Here is a 19,905-nt window from a genome sequence, read left to right on the forward strand (position 1 = left end):
CCCAGCTCTCTGTAGGTCATTCACTAGGTCCCCCCCTGTGGTTCTGGAATTTTTGCTCACCGTTCTTGTTATCATTTTTACGCCACAGAGTGAGGAGGGAGTTGAAAGTCCGCGTTGTCCAACGACAGCCCCAAAACATCACTGCTCTAGAGGAGATCTCAATGGAGGAATGGGCCAAAATACCAGCAACAGTGTGTGAAAAGCTTGTAAAGAGTTACAGAAAACGTTTGGCCTCCGTTATTGCCAACAAAGGGTACATAACAAAGTATTGAGATGAACTTTTGATATAGACCAAATACTTATTTTCCACCATGATTTGCAAATCAATTCTTTAAAAATCAAACAATGTGATTTTTTTCCCCCCACATTCTGTCTCTCATGGTTGGGGTTTACCCATGTTGACAATTCCAGGCCTCTCTAATATTTTCAAGTGGGAGAACTTGCACAATTAGTGGTTGACTAAATACTTATTTGCCCCACTGTGATTATTACATTTGAAGTGCTCAAAAACCATTAATTGAAAAAATTGTTTAATTATTATTTGGGAAAAAAAGTGGAAAAAATATGTCTTTTAAACTTCTAATACTGGATCTGAATAAATACATTGAAAATTTTTTTGGGGGGCGGGGCTACTTCGCGGTTTTTCCAAGAGAGTCTGGCTGCAGCCCGCCTCTCTCAGTACCCTGCGCCGCTCGTCTCAGTACCCATCCCGCAGACAGGAAGTGACGCAATATCGCAGCTCCCAGACCGGAAATGACAACATGAAACAGCGCTCGACCTCCGAGCTTCCGGTTTTATCGTAATAGGTGGCGTCCATTCGAACGTAAATACTAGTTTACTTTTCTTTTCGCACGTCTTTTATTTTCGGTTTCAGCATCACTCATTATTATTTAAATAATAATTTATTTCCATGCTCCTTAAATTGATTTGGTGAAATCGGGAGATTAACTCTTTAAGCGCGGTCAGTTTGTTAAAGCCTGCTGATTTTACCAAAATGAAAAACACGGTTACAGTACATCAAAATTAAAATACACACTACTGCAATAAAGGTTTAATTGGTGACTGAAAGATCGCATGTAACCTATCACAGTGTGTACTTTAGTTTGTCAATTGTAAAATATACTCCAATTGAGAATTATTAGAAATTGCTGTCATCCTTACATTTTTATGAACGGACACATTAATATAGCTTCATTACAATTTAATGTATCAAAAACGTAATATTCTCTCAATGTTGCAACCAAACCAATTTTGTCTTTCATTTTGCTACTTAAATTCATTCATGTGGGTGAAGATCCTAATTAACTAATTCAGAAACTATATTAAACTTTCTGCTCCAGGAAAGGCACCTTTATTTCAAACAGAAATGACAAAATAGTTGTCATGTGTTAGTTGTTTTTTTCTTTTATCCCAGACAATAGTTGTAGGTTGTTTTAATTACCTGACATTTTTCGGCAAGCACTCCCGCCTTTATCACAGGTAATTAAAACTACCTACAACTAACATCTGGGATAAAAGAAAAAAAACAACAAATTTATAAGTGTAGAAAAATGAACTCAATACAACCAGTTCTAATGTGGTAAACTTTATTTTTTTAGTTTTATTATTTTTTTATTATTATTGAGAGAATACCAGATATTTTCTTTGATCAACAATCTCCTCAAAAAAGGTAAATCCATCTTCCAGATGGTTGAAACAGAACTTGAATGGCTCCAAGACATTGTAGTTCGTGCTCATCCTCTTCCATCTGCAGGATGCTTGGGAACTCCTACTGCATTGACCCCCCCACCCCCACCCCCCCAGCCCTGTCCGAGGCTTTTGTGCTGTATGGCACAATCCTTTTACCAAAACTGTTCATTGGAAAAGAGAAAGAAAAGAGCTATTTGAATATTACATAAGTAAAATAAAAATGATGCTTAGTTAATTTTATACTTGATTTTTCTTTTCAGGCATTGCAATAAACTAGGTATATAAATAATCTTACCATTTTTTCCCGCCGTATCTTTTTGGAGTGGGCCACCACTAACTTGAAGGAGCTGTGGTTGCACCTCTTCCTAAAAATAAATCAGTGAATAAAGGGGGACATGTTCAAAAGTGCGTCAGAGTAATGGACACTAAAAAGTCTTTAAAAGCTGACCTCAGCAATTATATTCAAATTTCACTTCTGTAGCTGATAGACTGGTGGCACTTCACCCTGCAGTAATGCTTTTGCCTTGTCTGTCCAATGGGCAAACTCTTTCCTGTGGCTCACCTAAGTTGAAAAAATACAAAAATAAGTATTCCACATTTTCCACCAAAGAATTAAGGTGCTGTGCACCTACTTTCCTATGAATGCCATATCAACAGTTTCAAAGACTTACCATGCACCCAAGTTTGAAATTGTCCGCTAGCAATATACACCACCACTTCCTCAGAGTTGGCATATCAGTCTAACAAAAATTAAAAACAAGTGTAAATAAAGAATAACGACAAGGATATTTTGTAGCCCAATTTGAATGATTCGGTGAACTTCATTTTACAATGGTTAAACTCAAAGAGAGCATCCAGAACAGTGCAAAGAGCATACTACAAATGGATAACTGAATACAAATATAACAGAGGACAAAATTGGACAGTTAAACTCACCTACCATCAACATGAAGATGCCACAGTCCTTCCCCTATGGCTGTCCCGAAAAACCCTAACGTAAGAATTTAACCGAGTCACTTCCTTCAAGTTTTGAATCAATGAATATACACACTTTTACAAATACCTCTATTTCACTTCCAATCCTCTCTTTCCATGTCCCCCTGTTGATTGACTGTCAACGTTTTCTGCAATTGAAAATATAGGTTTATATTAAATACAGTAGTTAAACAATTACAAACGTGTTTCCATGCATAAGAACACCAACCAGTCAGGTTTAAATGATTCATGCAAACAAAACAAGGGCGTAGGTTTGCATAGGGACGGTAGGGACATAACACGACCAACTTTTCAGGATGCTAAAGTTGTCCCCACCAACTTTTGAGCAACCTTATTTGCATTATATTCGTCCCTACCAATGTTGAGACCGGGCCAACGCCCTTGAAACAAAACATTCGCAGTTTTAGAGTGGCATTTTAGAATTTTGCTTCAAATGATTGGATGAATCATCTGGAGTGCAATTCTGCTTTAATTGAAGGGGCAACATAAAAGGATCGACTGGAACATACCTTCAAAACCAAACAAGGCTATTCTGGATCATCATGGAAACGCCATGCCAATATGAATGGTTACTGAATTTCATTAGAGATAACAATAGTTCTCTGATCTCAAGATTGGATCTGTTTTTCTTCCCACAAATAATTGGAATTTGGATCATTTAATTTGTTATGATTTGACTGTTCTTTGAAAATGAACCAATGCTCCAAGTTGTAGTTGTTACTAATCAGCCTTACAGGCAAATGCATGTGTGGGTCACATCCTGTAGGCTTTCACCATGTTGCAACAACATAGGGGTCAGCCACAAATATGGTCCTTCCCTGAAAAATACATAATCTATACACACGGACATATGTTATATAAATACAAACGTACGCAGACACCTACATGAGCCCATACAAGCATTCTGTAGGCTACATAGTTAAAATAATACCCTACACAGGCCAAAAAATACTTTTTTATACCTTTGAATGAGCTACTTGTTAGACAAGTTATAAATATGCATTTCATATCTGCAAAAAAACAAACACAAAAAGTTACATTTTACTTATTTGTACAATTGACATTATGTTCTTTAGAGAAACTAAATCCTCAAAATTCACAGTTGATTCCATTTAATTGTTCAGGCCAACGTTCCAAAAGTCAGCACGTGTCAATCAAACTTTCTTTTTTTAGACAATCAACACCATTTCTGGCCTCTTTATATTCAAGATTTGCATAAGCTAATGAGAATGTTGATTGGTTAAATAAACAAAGAGTAAATAATCAATTATGTCCAATTGTTAACTAATATAAGGAATAATAAGCCTATCCAGATTTCCACTGAGCACAACATTTGTCTCAGACATAAAAACATACCAGCCGTTCCTGGGCAGGATGAGTTTGAACCGTCCATGAAGCTCGGCATGGTCTTATATTGTCACCATTGGTCCTGTCTGCACAGTGGGTTTTATTTATTTATTTATGGGTTTGTTCGATGTCTATAAAAAAAAAAGTGTTCAGCACAGTCCAAAATCTAAAGTACATTACTATTTATGCTACTTACTTCCATTTGGATCTGTGTGACATCCCTGTATCTGCATGGGAAGACTACCATTTGGGGGTCGTGATTTAGTTTCTTCCCAATGGGGTGGTGATCTTGCAGCTAGTAAAAAAAAAAAACAAAATAATGAAAAAATATATAGCTAAGCAGAGTAACAATATCAAGAAAAAATTACAACCTTGTCCTATTTGGATCATGTGACAACATTCAAACTACAAAGGACCAGACAAAACAAATGAAGGCAAAACAACAATACCATACAACAACAAAAACAGCGAGCTGCGAATTGCAGGCATGTACATAATGAAAAATAAGAGTGCAATATAATGAAAACTACACAAAGAAGACTGTTCATTGTGGGAAAAAAAATGTAAAAAGCATTAGCAGCATTAGCCAATTCGCTGCTGAATTCATCAGTACGTATTAAACAATATAAGTAGAACAAAGTCACATGCAGTTAGTAAAGGAAGACATTATTTAAATTACATTAAGAATACTAGATATAAGTACGGTCTTTTCAACTCAGAATAAACACTTCATATTTTCACCGCAAGTGTTGTTTAACTATTTAACATTTTTAAACATGCATACGCTTTTAAAAACTTTTTTTCAGTGCGGCCACTTACCGTGTTTTTTTCGCGAGAGGTGAAATAACGTAACTTGTTTTCGTCGCAAGGGTTGACGACATTTCCGGTCTGAGGGGACTGAGAGCTGCGGTGTTGCGTCATTTCCTGTCTGCGGGATGGGTACTGAGAAGAGCGGCGCAGGGTACTGAGAGAGGCGGGCTGCAGCCAGACTCCTCTCGGTTTTTCAGCTATCGCGGCAGGTCCCCATTAACCGCGTAAAACGAGGGATCACAGTATTGTTATTATAATTTATTGTAAGCACAATACCATAGTCATCCAAATAAGTAAATTAATGCAACGCAAAGAGCACTGGTATATACAACTCATATTTATAGAACAGAGCTCTAAAAACAGTTTACGATAAAGGAAGTCAGCCAGGTGATAACAATATTTGATAGTAATATTAAAACGGTCCAGTAATTCTACATCGAAGACAATTTCAAATTCTTACAATGCACAAGATGAAAAAAAGAAATCTTACCTGAAACTAGTCAGATAAAGTTTGGAAATTGGACAAACAACAAAAAGAAGGGAAGCGTCAATCAGAAGCCAAACTGTGACAAGCAATAGGCCGTAAGTAAATTAGGTGTGTGTTCTTGCGTGCTTGTTTAATTCTCCCTTCACAGTGAATCTTTTACCACAAACTGAGCAAGGAAAAGGCTTCTCTCCAGTGTGTCTTTTTGCATGCCTGATTAAGTCAACTTTCCATTTGAATCCTCTACCACAAAGTGTGCAGAGAAAAGGCTTTTCCCCAGTGTGTGTATGCGTGTGCGTCGTTAAATGATTCTTCGTACAAAATCTTTTATCGCAAAGAGAGCAGACGAAAGGCTTCTCTCCCGTGTGTGTTCTTGTGTGTATTTTTAAATTTCCCTTCAGAGCAAATCCTTTACCACAAAATGTGCAGAAAAAAGGCTTTTCTCCAGTGTGTGTACGCCTATGCCTTTTTAAATCAGTCTTCATACAAAATCTTTTACCGCAAAGAGAGCAGGCAAAAGGCTTCTCTCCATTGTGTGTTCTTGTGTGAGTGTTTAAATCTGCTTTCGTGAAATATCTTTTATCACAAAGTGAGCAGGCAAAAGGCTTCTCTCCAGTGTGTGTTTTAGTGTGATAGTTTAGTATTTCTTTACGAGAGAATCTTTTATGGCAAACCGAGCAGGGAAAAGGCTTTTCTCCAGTGTGTGTGATTGTGTGCTTGTTTAAATTTCCCTTATCAGCGAAACGTTCACCACAATATGTGCAGACAAAAGGCTTCTCTCCGGTATGTGTCATTGTGTGTTTGGTTAAACTTCCCTTCTCAGCGAATGGTTTACCACAAGTTGTGCAGACAAAAGACTTTTCTCCCGTGTGTGTACGCGTGTGTCTTGTTAAATGATTCTTCGTACAAAACCTTTTATCGCAAAATGAGCAGGCAAAAGGTTTTTCCCCAGTGTGTGCACTTGTGTGATGGATTAATTGTACCTTCTGGGTGAATCCTTTACCACAAAACGTGCAAGGAAAAGGCTTCTCCCCAGTGTGTGTACGTGTGTGTGTTGTTAACGCTTGCTTACGACCAAATCTTTTATGGCAAAGTGAGCAGGCAAAAGGCTTCTCTCCCTTGTGTGTTCTTGTATGAATGTTTAAATCTGCCTTTGTGAAGCATCTTTTATCACAAAGTGAGCAGGCAAAATTCTCTCCAGTATGTGTCGTTGTGTGTTCGTTTAAACTTACCTTCTGAGCGAATCTTTGACCACAAATTGAGCAGAGAAAAGGTTTTTCTCCAGCATGTGCGCGTATGTGTCTTGTTAAAAGTTTCTTTGTACAAAATCGTTTATCGCAAAGTGAGCAGTCAAAAGACTTCTCTCGAATGTGTGTTTTTGAGTGTTCTTTCAAATACGCCCTGCCGGTGAATCTTTTACCACAAAGTGTGCAGCCGAACGGCCTCTCCCCGGTGTGGGTGTGCATGTGTGTAGTTAACTGTTGCTTACGACCAAATCTTTTATAGCAAAGAGAGCAGGTAAAAGGCTTATTGTGTGTTCTTGTGTGAGTGTTTAAATCGGCCTTCGTGAAGCATCTTTTATCACAAAGTGAGCAGGCAAAATTCTTCTCTCCGGTATGTGTTTTAGTGTGATAGTTGAGTATTTCTTTCCGAGAGAATCTTTTATGGCAAACCGAGCAGGGGAAGGACTTTTCTCCAGTGTGTGTGATTGTGTGTTGATTTAAATTTCCCTTGTCAGCGAATCGTTCACCACAATATGTGCAAACAAAAGGCTTCTCTCCAGTATGTGTCTTTGTGTGTTTCTTTAAAGTTCCCTTCTGAGCAAATCGTTTCCCACAAATTGAGCAGGTGAAAGGCTTCTCTCCAGTGTGCAATTTTGTGTGTGTTTTTAAACTTGTCTCATGAGCGAATTTTTTACCACAAATTGAGCAGAGAAAAGGCTTTTCTCCAGCGTGTGTAAGCATGTGTCTTGTTAAAAGTTTCTTTGTACAAAATCGTTTATCGCACAGTGAACAGTCAAATGGCTTCTCTGTAGTGTGTGTTGTTGTGTGGTCTTTTAAATATGCCTTGTCGGTGAATCTTTTACCACAGAGTGTGCAGCCAAATGGCTTCTCCCCAGTGTGCGTATGCATGTGTCTTTTTAAGTGATGTTTCCAAGAATATGTTTTATCACAAAGTGAGCAGGGAAAATGTTTCCCAACCGCTTTTGTGACTTTTTTCAATGATGACTTGTTTAAGGATTTTGAAGCATTTTGGTCAAAGTCATTATCCTCCTCATCAGTGTTAAAGTCAGAGGAGTGTGACGTTACGTCGTCGCTGTCTGAGGGCGGAGCTAACAGGCCGTCCGGTTGCGATCGTCTCTCTCCTTTTGTTGACAGGTACTGAAATGAGCTGTCGCTCGAATGTTTCGCTGCCGCGCCCTCTTCCCTTGGAACTTCATCTCCTTCGTGCTTCACACTTAGGGTCACTGGAAACTTGGGGATTTCATTTTCCTGTTCTTCTTTAATGTCGGTGGTCTCTGGCTGCGCCTCCGGTTTAATGTACGGCATCTCTGACTCCTGTTTAACGTGAAGGGGCTCGTGCTTCTCAGGGTAAAGATCTTCGACAGCGACGTTTGTGGGACACTGGATGAAAAAGAAAAAAGAAAAAAAAATCACATGATTTGCTAAAGTCGAGGTAAACTCAATGCGGAAGAGAGTGCCAATCGAAGCGCAGAGCGGTTAAAAATAATTGAGCACGCTGAGGAAAACAGCAGCCCACTGCTTGTGCTCGACAACGCTGCACCTCACGAAGGTGGCAAGTAGTTGCACTTAAATAATGGCAAAGGAGCTAAGAAATGTCAGTGTTTGTTATCTCAGTAAACCACCGTATACTGGCTAATATAATGTTATTGTGACGTTAATTCCCTACCTTGTGGATACTTTTTTGCATGTCACATTTTGTTGCCTCTCTCGCAATTTTATGACATCAAACTCTACACGCGCTATATGACAGCTTCGTTGCCACAGCAACCTGTCAGATGGGTCAATAATGTGGCCCGGTCTGAAGAGGCCCAATTCCGATTTGGACACTTTCTAAAAAAACAAAAAACTGCCAGTTGTAAAAATTGGATTTGAAGAAGAAACAGATTGGAATCCGCTCTAGATACCCTTTAACTGTAGAGACCGTAAATACACTTTATTACTGACACCCATCATTCATCAACCCTAGCACTGCCATTGATTATAGATAAAATTGTTAACTCATTGGCTGCCATTCATGGCCATAAAGATCCGATCCATTTGAAGTGAGAGGGACAGCAGCGAATGAACTGCCACCTTCCCAGTTTAAATAGATTGGACGTTTACTAGTGATAAACTCATTGAAATTCACAGCAGAAGGATGAAAATAGCTTGTTTTTTCTATAGACCCTACCCACGTGACGTCACAACTCCGCTCTCCTGAATGGTACCGCCCAATTGTCCGTCAAAACATAGTGTTAACCTGTTACGGCTACGTACATTCCTCCTATTTACGGCGTGTTTTTCTGCTCCTTAACATTAATAATCAAAATGTTGAAGGCGTGTGTGGCTGTTGGTTGCACTAACAGAGAAGATGGAAGGAGAGACTTGAAGTTTTACCGTATTCCGAGGGATCCAAAGAGGAGAGCGAAATGGACGGCTGCAATTCGACGTGAAAACTGGGCACCAAAAAAATCACCACAGACTATGTAGTAGTCATTTTATATCCGGTAAGATGCATTTAAGATATACTTAGAGGGTTTTGGGCTGACAAATAACCACAATTAAGATCATTGCTAGGCTAATCGCCGACAACATACACGTATGTATGTAGTGAGAGTGCTATCGCTAAACCATATAAACATTAAAAGCCTTAACTCCATTGACAAACGACATGAAATACATTAGACTTGACAGTGGATGTTAGCAATAACAAAAGATTTTGAATTGAAAATTTCGTAACTCACCTTTCCAAGCACAAGATAGATTCCTGCCGAATTTTCGTGGACGAGGACCTGTTTCACCCAACCAGCAACGAAGTATTTATAAGCCTCCAAGCTCGAAGTTTTTCAAATTTTCGTGAGAATAGGCTGATTTTGTGTGGACAAGATAATATCAGCGTAGCAGATGTCAGGCAGACAGGGCGAAGACAGTGGGTCGAAAAACATCGATTTGGGCATCAGATATGGATCTGGCGACTGTATAGAACGAAGCTTTTCCACATAACGCCTTTTATGCAACACATCCAGTGAGTTTACGGCATCAGAAAGCACCGTGTCTTCCATGAAATGCATTTTATATTCCTCGATCAATTGAAACCAATGCTAGTACAGGGACAAAATGACGGACAAGTGGGCGGAACCATACAGCGAGCACGTGGTTTTGTGACGTCGGTGGGTAGGGTCTATAGAATATCCTGGGATGATTTCCTGACCCCAGGTATCGATAATTGTTGTATCGCCATATTGTGAGATCGTTATCGTGAGGCTTGTATCACAAGTCAGAGATGGGAATTTTGCCCTACAGTCACAATCACTGATCGCATCTGTAACAAGGTGGAAAGTTGGGGTGCCCAATTTCCCTACGGTGTGAACACCTCATGACCATTTCACGGACACCCCTCCATCGTGCACCATAAATTGGCTCATGCACAACACCTGGGCATGAGCCAGGTTGTTTGCTGTCTGTTGCCAGTGGAAAACGAGACCTGTAAAGTGAGGGTAGCCCTAGGAACCAGCTTTTAAGTGTAGCTAGCTGCGACACTGCGGTTGAGGCAGTTTTTTGACATATTGTATATGGTGTGCATGAATTTGATAACGATTAGCTCTTTTGTTTCATCAGCAGTGACCACCGGGGGCGAGAGTGGTTTGTCAAATGTTGTTTAATCAAGTTTCCTGTTTAGTCAGGTCACCTTATTTAATCACGGTTGTTTAATTTTCATTTTTTAAGTCCGGTCACCTTTTGATTAAACAACCCCTTGACTAAGCTTCCCTTTTTCATAGTGCTCTCGGATTGGGTTCGTGGTGCTGTGATTTTGTCTTTTTTTCCAAATATTCACTGAATGATTTTAAGAAGTTTGATTGAAGCATGTTTTATTTATTATTGTTCAAATGAATTTACCAAAATCATTGTTTACTGTGCCACCACCTCTGCTGCTTCCTCATTGTTGCCAGACATGTTTTTATCGTTACCAAGGGGCTTGCCTTGCCTGCACGGTTACACATGAAAGCAAGTCTGATATTGCAGAAACAAATTTAAACGACTAATGTTGTGATGTGATCTTACCCTCATTTTCATTTTTCAGTTGCTCGTCGTGGCCTGGATTTTCTCTCCTCGTCTTCCACGTCTCTAGTCCTTAGCCTGATGTTTTGATTACGTTGGCATTCTGTCGGGAGTATTGGGTCGCATCTTTAAGACAAGTCGAAAAGCGTCTGATACAATTAAATGTAATCATTGTAATGTAAACCGAGCGACCTCCCCTTAAAACTTTACAAGTGGCATAAAGCTAAAGCAATCGAAATGCGTTAACGTGTCTTGGCTAGCGAGCTAAGCTAAACAAAACGAACTTATGTTGGCCTGCAAAGCTTCACCATTAAGCCAAACGACCTCCACTAAGCTTTAAGATGGGACATTTTGGTCCACTAAATTCTAACTTCAGTACTTACCCGATGAATGAGCTCGTCTGGTTAGGAGGGAACGGAAAGTCCCGGATGGATAGTGTTTTTGGGGGTTTTTTTCCCTTTTTTTTTTTTTCTCCCCAGATTTCCTGTTGACGTCATCATCCGTCACCAGCCGTCCTTGTCTTTTTTTTTTTAATTTACCTTTTATTCATATAAGAGAACAAAAAGTATTTGGGGGAAAAAAAACTGCCAAAATATGCTCAGGTCCAAAAAGGGTTAGAAAAGCCTTTCTTAAATGGTAGCGGCGACTGTCTCCGATGTTGTACCCAAAAATAAGTAACATCTGCGACCTTATATACAAAGCATGTTTGGCTTAAAAACTGTAAAACAGAGCAGCTACATCATAAGGTGTCTTCTGTGTCTGCCAAAACAAAACATTTCCACAAACTTGAATTTGTTGTTCATTAATGTGTTCATTTATTTATCATTTAGAGAAACCACTATTTTCAGTTTAATATTTTCTTCTGTTTGATGACATTTAAAAATAAATAAATAAAAATCATCAAACATTCAAAGTAAAGTAGTTGCGTGAAGAACTGCCAAAGACGACTTTTATTTCTCTGGATTCTGGATTTCGGCCACAACACAGCACCGAGACTGTGCTTATCAAAGTCCTAAATGATATTCGTCGGAATACCGATGCAGGCAAATCATCTGTTCTGCTACTATTGGATCTCAGCGCCGCATTTGACACGGTTGATCACAACATACTACTCAGCAGATTGGAACAGTGGGTAGGGCTTACTGACACTATTCTTCAGTGGTTCACATCCTATTTACATGATAGGGATTTCTTTGTGTCAATCGGAAATTATCAGTCAGAACGAACCAAATTCACGTGTGGAGTCCCTCAAGGGTCAATTCTTGGACCATTCTTATTTAACATCTATATGCTTCCGTTAGCTCAGATAATGGAACAGTATGACATCTCCTATCACGCCTATGCAGATGACACACAACTGTACATTTCTGTGTCCCCACATGATTATAGTCCCTTAGTCTCCCTGAGTAAATGCATTCATCAAATCAATGAATGGATGTGCCAGAATTTTCTCCAGTTAAATGTGGAGAAAACAGAGGTGATCATTTTTGGGCCAAAAAAGGAAAGGTCAAAGATAAGCAGCCAACTTAGCACAATGTCACTTACAGCTACAAATCAAGTCAGAAACCTTGGCGTAATTATTGACTCAGACCTAAAATTTGATAGCCATCTAAAGTCCGTCACTAAATCCGCTTATTACCACCTAAAAAATATAACCAGAATTAAGGGGCTTCTGACTCAACAAGACATGGAAAAACTTATGCATGCATTCGTTTTCAGCAGATTGGACTACTGCAACGGTATATTTACAGGTCTTGATAAAAAATCAGTCAGGAAGCTGCAGCTAGTACAGAATGCTGCAGCCAGAGTCCTCACAAATACAAGGAAGCTGGACCACATTACACCGGTTTTGAAATCGCTACACTGGCTTCCAGTGAGTCAAAGGATAGACTATAAAATACTACTGCTCGTCTACAAAACACTTAATGGCCTTGGACCAAAGTACATGCTTGACTTGTTAGATTCCTATGAGACATCTAGACCCCTAAGGTCGTCTGGAACGGGTCTTCTGCATGTTCCAAGAACAAGAACCAAGCAGGGTGAGGCAGCATTTAGTTATTATGCTCCTCACCTCTGGAACAAGTTACCCGAACGTCTGAAGTATGCTCAAACTGTTAGCTCCTTTAAATCAGGGCTAAAAACGCTTTTGTTTAGCACTGCATATCCATAACTGTCTATATATTTCAATCTACCTGCCTTCTATTCCTCTTGTGCTTAACTCCATTGCTGATTTCAATGATTATTAGTAGTAGTAGTTGTTGCTTTATTTCTATTTTTGTTTTATTTTTATTTATTTATTTTTATTCTGTGATTAAATGTGATCTTTTGTCTTGGTTTTTACGTTGTGTAGATTTAAATGTGATTTTTATGGTCTTCATGTGATGTAAAGCACTTTGAATTGCCTTGTGTTGAATTGTGCTATATAAATAAATTTGCCTTGCCTTGCCTTGCCTTCTCACAATTCTGGAGTAATAAAGAAAAAAAAAAAATATATATATATATATATATTAGGGCTGTCAAAATTATCGCGTTAACGGGCGGTAATTTTTTTTTTTAATTAATCACGTTAAAATATTTGACGCAATTAAAGCACTAGGCCCGCTCAGACAGATTTAAATGTCAGTACAGTGAAAGGCCAACTTTTTAATTGTGTTTTATGGAGTTTTTCCGCCCTCTGCTGGCGCTTGGGTGTGACTTGCATATGTTATGTGGCATAATGTCGCCCTCTGCTGGCGATTCAGTGCAGCTGATCATTTGGGTTTCGGCGCGCTTTTCTGACGTGATTATATGTCGACGCGAACTCACACTAATAGACAGTGCTATTCAGACCAGCTAACGTCCGCATCCAGTATTCAGTGGCAGTTCTCATAGCCCCATCACACTGTTTGTGTCTAATACATGCATCGCTTGTGAGTTATATTCCTCCTTTGTTTATATTCATGAGCATTAGATAGTTATTGATGATGTGTATTTGAATTTGTTCACATATATGGTGAAATGCAGTTACATTGTTAGATGCTTGTGAGCTAATTGGCTAGTGCTACTGCTCAAATGGACACGTGTGTGTACATTTTATGTTATTTTGTGATTTATGCAAGTTATTGACACATTGCCTTGTTATTTTCAGTTTTACAAAAATACAAGAAACGTGCTCCTGTAAAAATAGATGACTTCAGTAAAGCCCATGTAACTTTGCCACACCGTCTGATTTCTTTTTGAAACTTATGTTCGCTATCTGTCAATTTGTGTACTCGCACACATTGAGGACAGAATAGGGCTACTAGTTTATTTTTTGATTGAAAATTTTACACATTTTATTCAAACGAAAACATTGAGGCGTTTTAATATAACATTTCTATAACTTGTACTAATATTCATCTTTTAAGAACTACAAGTCTTTCTATCCATGGATCACTTTAACAGAATGTTAATAATGTTAATGCCATCTTGTTGATTTATTGTTATAATAAACAAATACAGTCCTTATGTACCGTATGTTGTATGTATATATCCATCTTGTCTTATCTTTCCATTCCAAAAATAATTTACAGAAAAATATGGCATATTTTATAGATGGTTTGAATTGCGATTAATTGCGATTAATTACGATTAATTAATTTTTAAGCTGTAATTAACTCGATTAAAAATTTTAATCGTTTGACAGCCCTAATATATATATATATATATATATATATATATATATATATATATATATATATATATAGTATATAGTATATACTGTATATGTATATTTTATTTAATGTATGAGCACTGTCGTTAAGTGTGACTTCCCTATGGTTGGCCACTTGCTGTTCGTGCTTTTCTGGACCAAGATGTTATGTCATCTTAAGTGCAGTTTACACAGATGTGGGTAGGTGAAAATAATAAGTTGTTAGTACCTTCTTATTGTGTTTACACATCAATTTCCATTTATTCCTTATTCGAACATTCAACCAGCTCACATAACTACATAACCATTTCCCATACTCACGTAATAATTATCTGTTCTCTTAACTGTGTGTTTATCTACTTATGAACATTTGTTAAACAGTAATGCTTTGTGTGCAAGGACTCTTGCCCATGGTCGTGAACAGGGGGTTCTGATCTCCCTCGGTTAAGTCTGATGAGTAGAGATGTCCCGATCGATCGGCATCCGCATCGATCGGGTCCGATCACGTCATTTTCAAAGTATCGGAATCGGCAAAAAAAGAACATATTCCATGTTATAATGCCTGATCCCAGAAATAATGAACAAAAAATGTTAAATTTGAAAACCTTATGTGGTCCTTAAACATAATAATTTAAACATTTTTAAAAAATGTATTATATATTTCCTCTAATTTGTATTACAAATGATACATTAGGCATTACCTGCCGTTCTTGTGGTAAAACAAATATAACTAAAGCAAGATTGAACACAATAAAGTTGAAAGTTTGTTTTCTTTTCTTTTTTTTTTTTTTACTGCAATGAGATCCAGAAATGCTTGTCCCAAATTTGAAACATTTGGCATATAATGTGTACTTTGAACTTATTTTTGTACATTTACCCATGTTAGGCTACTTATTTCTTTCCTTATAATGTACACAAAAAAAAGTCAGTGTTTGTGTTTTTTTTTTTCACAAGAGACATCTCTGGGTTCTGATTCAACTTAGCTCCAAAGCACAATGCTGAAAATCCATTTTAAAGCAATAAAACTGGCCACTGGAAGGCAGTAGTGCATTTGGTGAGACCCACAACCTGATATAACGGAACGAACGGCCGGGCCGCCGGTAGAAGACAACCGAATGGACGTCCAGGATGCCAGGCGGCAGACGACCGAGCAGAACAACAAGGAGGACGCATGGGATTCCCGGCGCTGGACGACCGAGCAGAACGACCTGGACCACCAGTGCAGCGGACGATGCCGTTGAGTCCGTGCTGCTTGCCGAGAAGAGCCCGCGCCGCCGTGCTCAGCCGCTCGCGTCCCCCGCGCCCTCCAGTGTCCCGCACAGAAACGCGCACGGGCAAACCAGTTCCCCCCCAGGAACACAAGTTCCCCAGGCGAACTCTGCCACGAGGCAGTGGTCACCACAAAAGAAAGGCAAAAAAAAAAATCCAACTTTATGAGACAGGTGGCGATGAGGCGAAAAGTTTACCTCGGCTGTTGCAGCCATAGCAGCGTCATCTCTCAGTTATGTGTAAATAAATTGTTACTTTGCTATCAAAAGCTCTATTTGTCTTGTTTATTTTGTAGAAGGAAAACATTATTCAGATGTTTGGGATGTGACTAAAGCAATACCTCTCAGATAGTGGGGCGCGCCCCCCCAGGGGGGTGCAGAGCGATGCCAGGAAGGGCGCATGTGACCTCGGGGAACATGCTTTTCCTTTTTGCTGTACTGGAATAAAGTGTACTTGCACATCCACTCAGTGGGTGGCATTGGCGCTCTCATTTACAGAGTGAGCGCAGTATTTTTGAACTATGTAAGAGCACTCAGCACACAGAAAAGAGATATGAAGAGCTGTGCGACGCCGCCGTTTTCCGGCCGGACTCACGCAGCGACCCACTGTCTTCTCCGGTTCTCAAGTCTCCGCCCGAGAAGTGCCATTTTCGGCTTGGGATCGTCACGACGACCACCCTCACCTACGGTTCTACCTCGGCCGCCGACAATGCGCTTTTTTCGTGCCGTTTGCCTTTTAGCTTTGACTTTTAATACAGTGGGTGATGAGGAAAGACCACTGTTTACTGTGTCTAAAAATAATTACAGTATAGCGGACAGCCGGAAGCCAAATCAATTAAGACGCCACTCAAAGACATTAGACCCCAATCTCATTGATGAGCCTCTTGTTTTTCAGCGAAAATGCGCCAAATATTGCTACAATCGTCCTGCTTTGTCAGTGTTATATCAGTAAACCAGTGAGCATTGTTAGCATGCTCAATGCAAAATAACCCCACACCATTGCAAAGGAGGTGATACTGTGAACAGCAAAAATAAAAACTGTCCTTCTGTCCAAAGACACTCTTTTTTTCTTTTATTCAGTTTTCTTTCGGTCAAATTTTTTGGGCATATTGTCCTCATGAGTGAATGTTTCTAATCAATTTTAATTTGTTATTATTTACTGATTTTATTACATTTTATTTTTCTGTACCAAATGGTCAAAAATATACCTTGAGTGCATTTTTACAGTTTGGATGTGACTTTTTTTTTTTTTTTAATTCAGGCAAATTGATGCACATGAAGTCTTTTCTGTTACAAACAAAACAATGTTAATAAAGTTATAATTTATTATAAGTTGATCTATGTTACTTTTTAAAATTGAAAATAAGGACACAATATTAGGCGGATGCGTACTTATAATAGTAATTTTATAGACAAATGATACTATTTACAGTGGCAGCAGAGAGTATTTTTTCCTGCTGAAAGAAGAGAGTAATCTTTCTTTTGGTGGGTTCCATGTTTATATAGCAATTGAACAGAATTTTCTGTGGGCCTTGCAAAATTAGTCAAAATCCAGTAAAACGGTCGGGAGCGAAGGGGGTTGCACCGGTGAAAATGGCTTGGAGTGGATGAGTTAAGTAGTCAAAATGGAGGTTTTGCATTTAGATGTGAGGATATGCGGGAAAATAAAAATTAGGAGATGGCGGTTGGTCGTGTTTTTGAGAAGTTATTTTGCATATAATTGAAAAATTACAATTTTGAATGAAAATCAGATTCTCATGTATGCCTTGTTCCAGTAACTGTAATGCAGTAGCCTAATGCATTTTTTTTTTGCATTTCTGTGGTTTCATGAGGTTTGAGGCCGCCACCTCCAGCCCAAAGAGAAAAAAAATCTGGCTCTGTGGCTACCTCAAAGTCAGGGCTTGGGTTCGTTAAGTAAGCCACAAGGATTCGGTGAAGGTTAAGAAACGCAGAGCCCTATTTTGTACACTGACTAAACCTAGGCAAAGTGGCGTGTTAGACCAGGTTTTGGACTGGTTTGCCACCAATTTACAGGTTTTATTCCAGTTCTTTCAAATGCCCTCCATCTAATAGGAGAAATCAGTTTGCTCAGTGGAAGGTTGACTAGCACTTGTTATGAGGAAGTATAACAGACCTACAGACAGAGTGAACTGCATATTTAGAAAAAAGAAAAAAGAGCGTCATTTTACGCTATTAAAATAGTATGTGATGCAAGGGTGTGACAATAAAATGAGAACGTAGATATGAAAAAAAAAAAAAAAAAAAAAAGAAACAGTTTGAAATTAAATGTTTAATTTCATTTACCAACATGAATATCAACCACAAAAGGCAAAATTACTTGTAGTAAAATAGAAATCTGGAAGAAATTTGAACAGGAATTCAGTTAGATGTTAGCTTGCAAGGTTTTGAATTCAATAAAAATGGCTTTATTATGAAATTCCAAAGGGTTTGGTGAATGCACCTGTGAAACTCTAGGGGTTCGGTGCCTTTTGCAAGGTTAAGAACCACTGTGTCAGGGAGTGACGGCAAGAGATTCTAACCACTTTCCCCGTTGACGATACCAGAGTCGTCCAGTTGTGTTAAATATTGACAATTAATACAATACAAAGAGTATTGGTATATACACAACCCATATTTATAGAACAGACCTCTAAAAACAGTTTACAAAAAAAGAAGACAGTCCGTAATGAACAAAAATATTTGACAGTCATACTAAAAAGGTGCAGTGAATCTACAATGAAGCAGATTTCAAATTACTACTGTAATTTTCGCACTATAAGCCGCACTGGACTATAAACCGCAGCTGTCCTCACTGTATTATGGGATATTTAGACCAAAGATATCAAGCAGTAACACTATTTCACAGCGGCATCATAATACAGTCATAAAACCAAATCAACCACCATGAAGCTTTTAACCAATTGGCTTCAAAGCTTCATTTGGCCATCACTGCTCCCTTGGGGGAGGCAATCAACCTCTGCTGCCACCTGCTTTCAACATTATTGTCATCCAACATGCCCCCTAGCATGCACTGCAGCGCTACAGATGTAAATCACAATCAAAATTCATGTTCTGTGCTAATTATTTCTTCGGTTACTGCTTTAGTTGTTTCATTAATAGCTAGTTATGGAATTTAGTAACACTTATTTAACAGTGGCGCCATGAGACTGTCATAAGACCATCATAATTATGACATGACACTGCAATGAGCAATAATGAATGCTTATGACAGACATCATTTTGTGTCATCTGGCAAAATATCTCACTTTTGAATAAATGCAAAAGATCCGAGCTGGACATAAATGGAGTTAGAGACATAATTTGCCTGATGACACTTAATGACATCTGCATTCATTAATGCCAATGATAATGTCATGTATTAAGTATGACGGTCTCATAGCAATCTTATGACGCTGCTGTCCAATAACCTACCTACAGTGCCCTCCATAATTATTGGCACCCCTGGTTAAGATGTGTTTTTTAGCTTCTAATATTCTTTTTTTAATTCAAATAATATGGGACCTTAATGGAAAAAAAAAAAAGAAAAAAAAATTCAACCTATAATACAAGTGGATTTATTCAGTGGGGAAAAAATCCCACATAAAGAAATAATTATTTGACATCAAATAATGTCACAATTTTGCCAACAAAACAGCACCTAATCTTCTCCTATGTTTCACAAGATGGGAAAAGACAGAAAGAGGGATCTTCAGCCATTCCTCTTTGCAGAATCTCTCTGAATCATCCAGAGACTTGGGTCCTCTCCTCTGTACTCTCCTCTTCAGCTCACCCCACAGGTTTACAATGGGGTTGAGGTCTGGGGACTGAGATGGCCATTGGAAGAGCTTGATTTTGTGTCTGGTGAACAGTGTTGTTAATCTTACTGGAAAAAAGTAATTAATTAGTTACAAATGACTTCTCCCAAAAAGTAATTGCGTTAGTAACTCAATTACCTGAATGTAAGAGTAATTAGTTACTTGGCAAAGTAATTGGTGATAATTACTTTTTTTTTCCCCCCTCAAAAAAAAACAAAAAAAAAAAAAAAAAAAACATTGGCCACACTATGTGAAGTTTTTTGTGAAGGTTTTTGGTACAATTGGCCCGAGCCCAATTCTTTACCCAAATTTACCCTTTACCCTGAATCAACTGTTAAAAGTTGTTAAAATTGCTCCCATTATTGCAATAGTTCCCTTCCCTCTACTTTCGACATATGAAAGTTTTAAAACTGTTTCATCATTTAAAGATAGATTCAAGTCAAGATTTTGCCGATTTAGGAGTATTTTAGATAAAAAGTTACTTAGGTTCGCTAGGAAGGTTCTCTACAACAGAGCCGTCCTAAAAAGTCTACTGCTTCAAGAT

At 38.6% G+C, this 19,905-nt stretch overlaps 1 protein-coding gene across 9 annotated transcripts; it reads right to left on the reverse strand.

The window, feature by feature from the left end:
• Positions 1 to 1,828: 1,828 nt before the first annotated feature.
• On the reverse strand, positions 1,829 to 11,119 carry LOC130930613 (oocyte zinc finger protein XlCOF6-like). Of its 9 annotated transcripts, XR_009067109.1 has the most exons (9): positions 4,404 to 4,843; positions 4,229 to 4,327; positions 4,042 to 4,118; positions 2,753 to 2,813; positions 2,630 to 2,680; positions 2,361 to 2,429; positions 2,138 to 2,251; positions 1,985 to 2,054; positions 1,829 to 1,850 (listed from the first exon to the last, which is right to left on the reverse strand). XR_009067109.1 is itself a non-coding variant. In XM_057858776.1 (5 exons), exons 2-3 carry the CDS (start codon positions 10,621 to 10,623, stop codon positions 5,434 to 5,436), a joined length of 2,529 nt encoding a protein of 842 aa, XP_057714759.1. In that variant the 5' UTR covers positions 10,624 to 10,711; positions 10,992 to 11,098; the 3' UTR covers positions 4,229 to 4,327; positions 4,404 to 4,437; positions 4,852 to 5,433. The 9 variants fall into 9 exon arrangements, 4 of the variants coding, with proteins under 4 accessions (XP_057714759.1, XP_057714605.1, XP_057714684.1 ...); XR_009067110.1 differs by lacking the exons at positions 4,042 to 4,118; positions 4,229 to 4,327; positions 4,404 to 4,843 and adding an exon at positions 3,420 to 4,032; XR_009067120.1 differs by lacking the exons at positions 2,361 to 2,429; positions 4,042 to 4,118; positions 4,229 to 4,327; positions 4,404 to 4,843 and adding an exon at positions 3,420 to 4,032.
• Between the last annotated feature and the right edge of the window lie 8,786 nt (positions 11,120 to 19,905).

Source organism: Corythoichthys intestinalis, chromosome 1 (genome assembly GCF_030265065.1).
Source record: "Corythoichthys intestinalis isolate RoL2023-P3 chromosome 1, ASM3026506v1, whole genome shotgun sequence".
NCBI lineage: Eukaryota > Metazoa > Chordata > Actinopteri > Syngnathiformes > Syngnathidae > Corythoichthys > Corythoichthys intestinalis.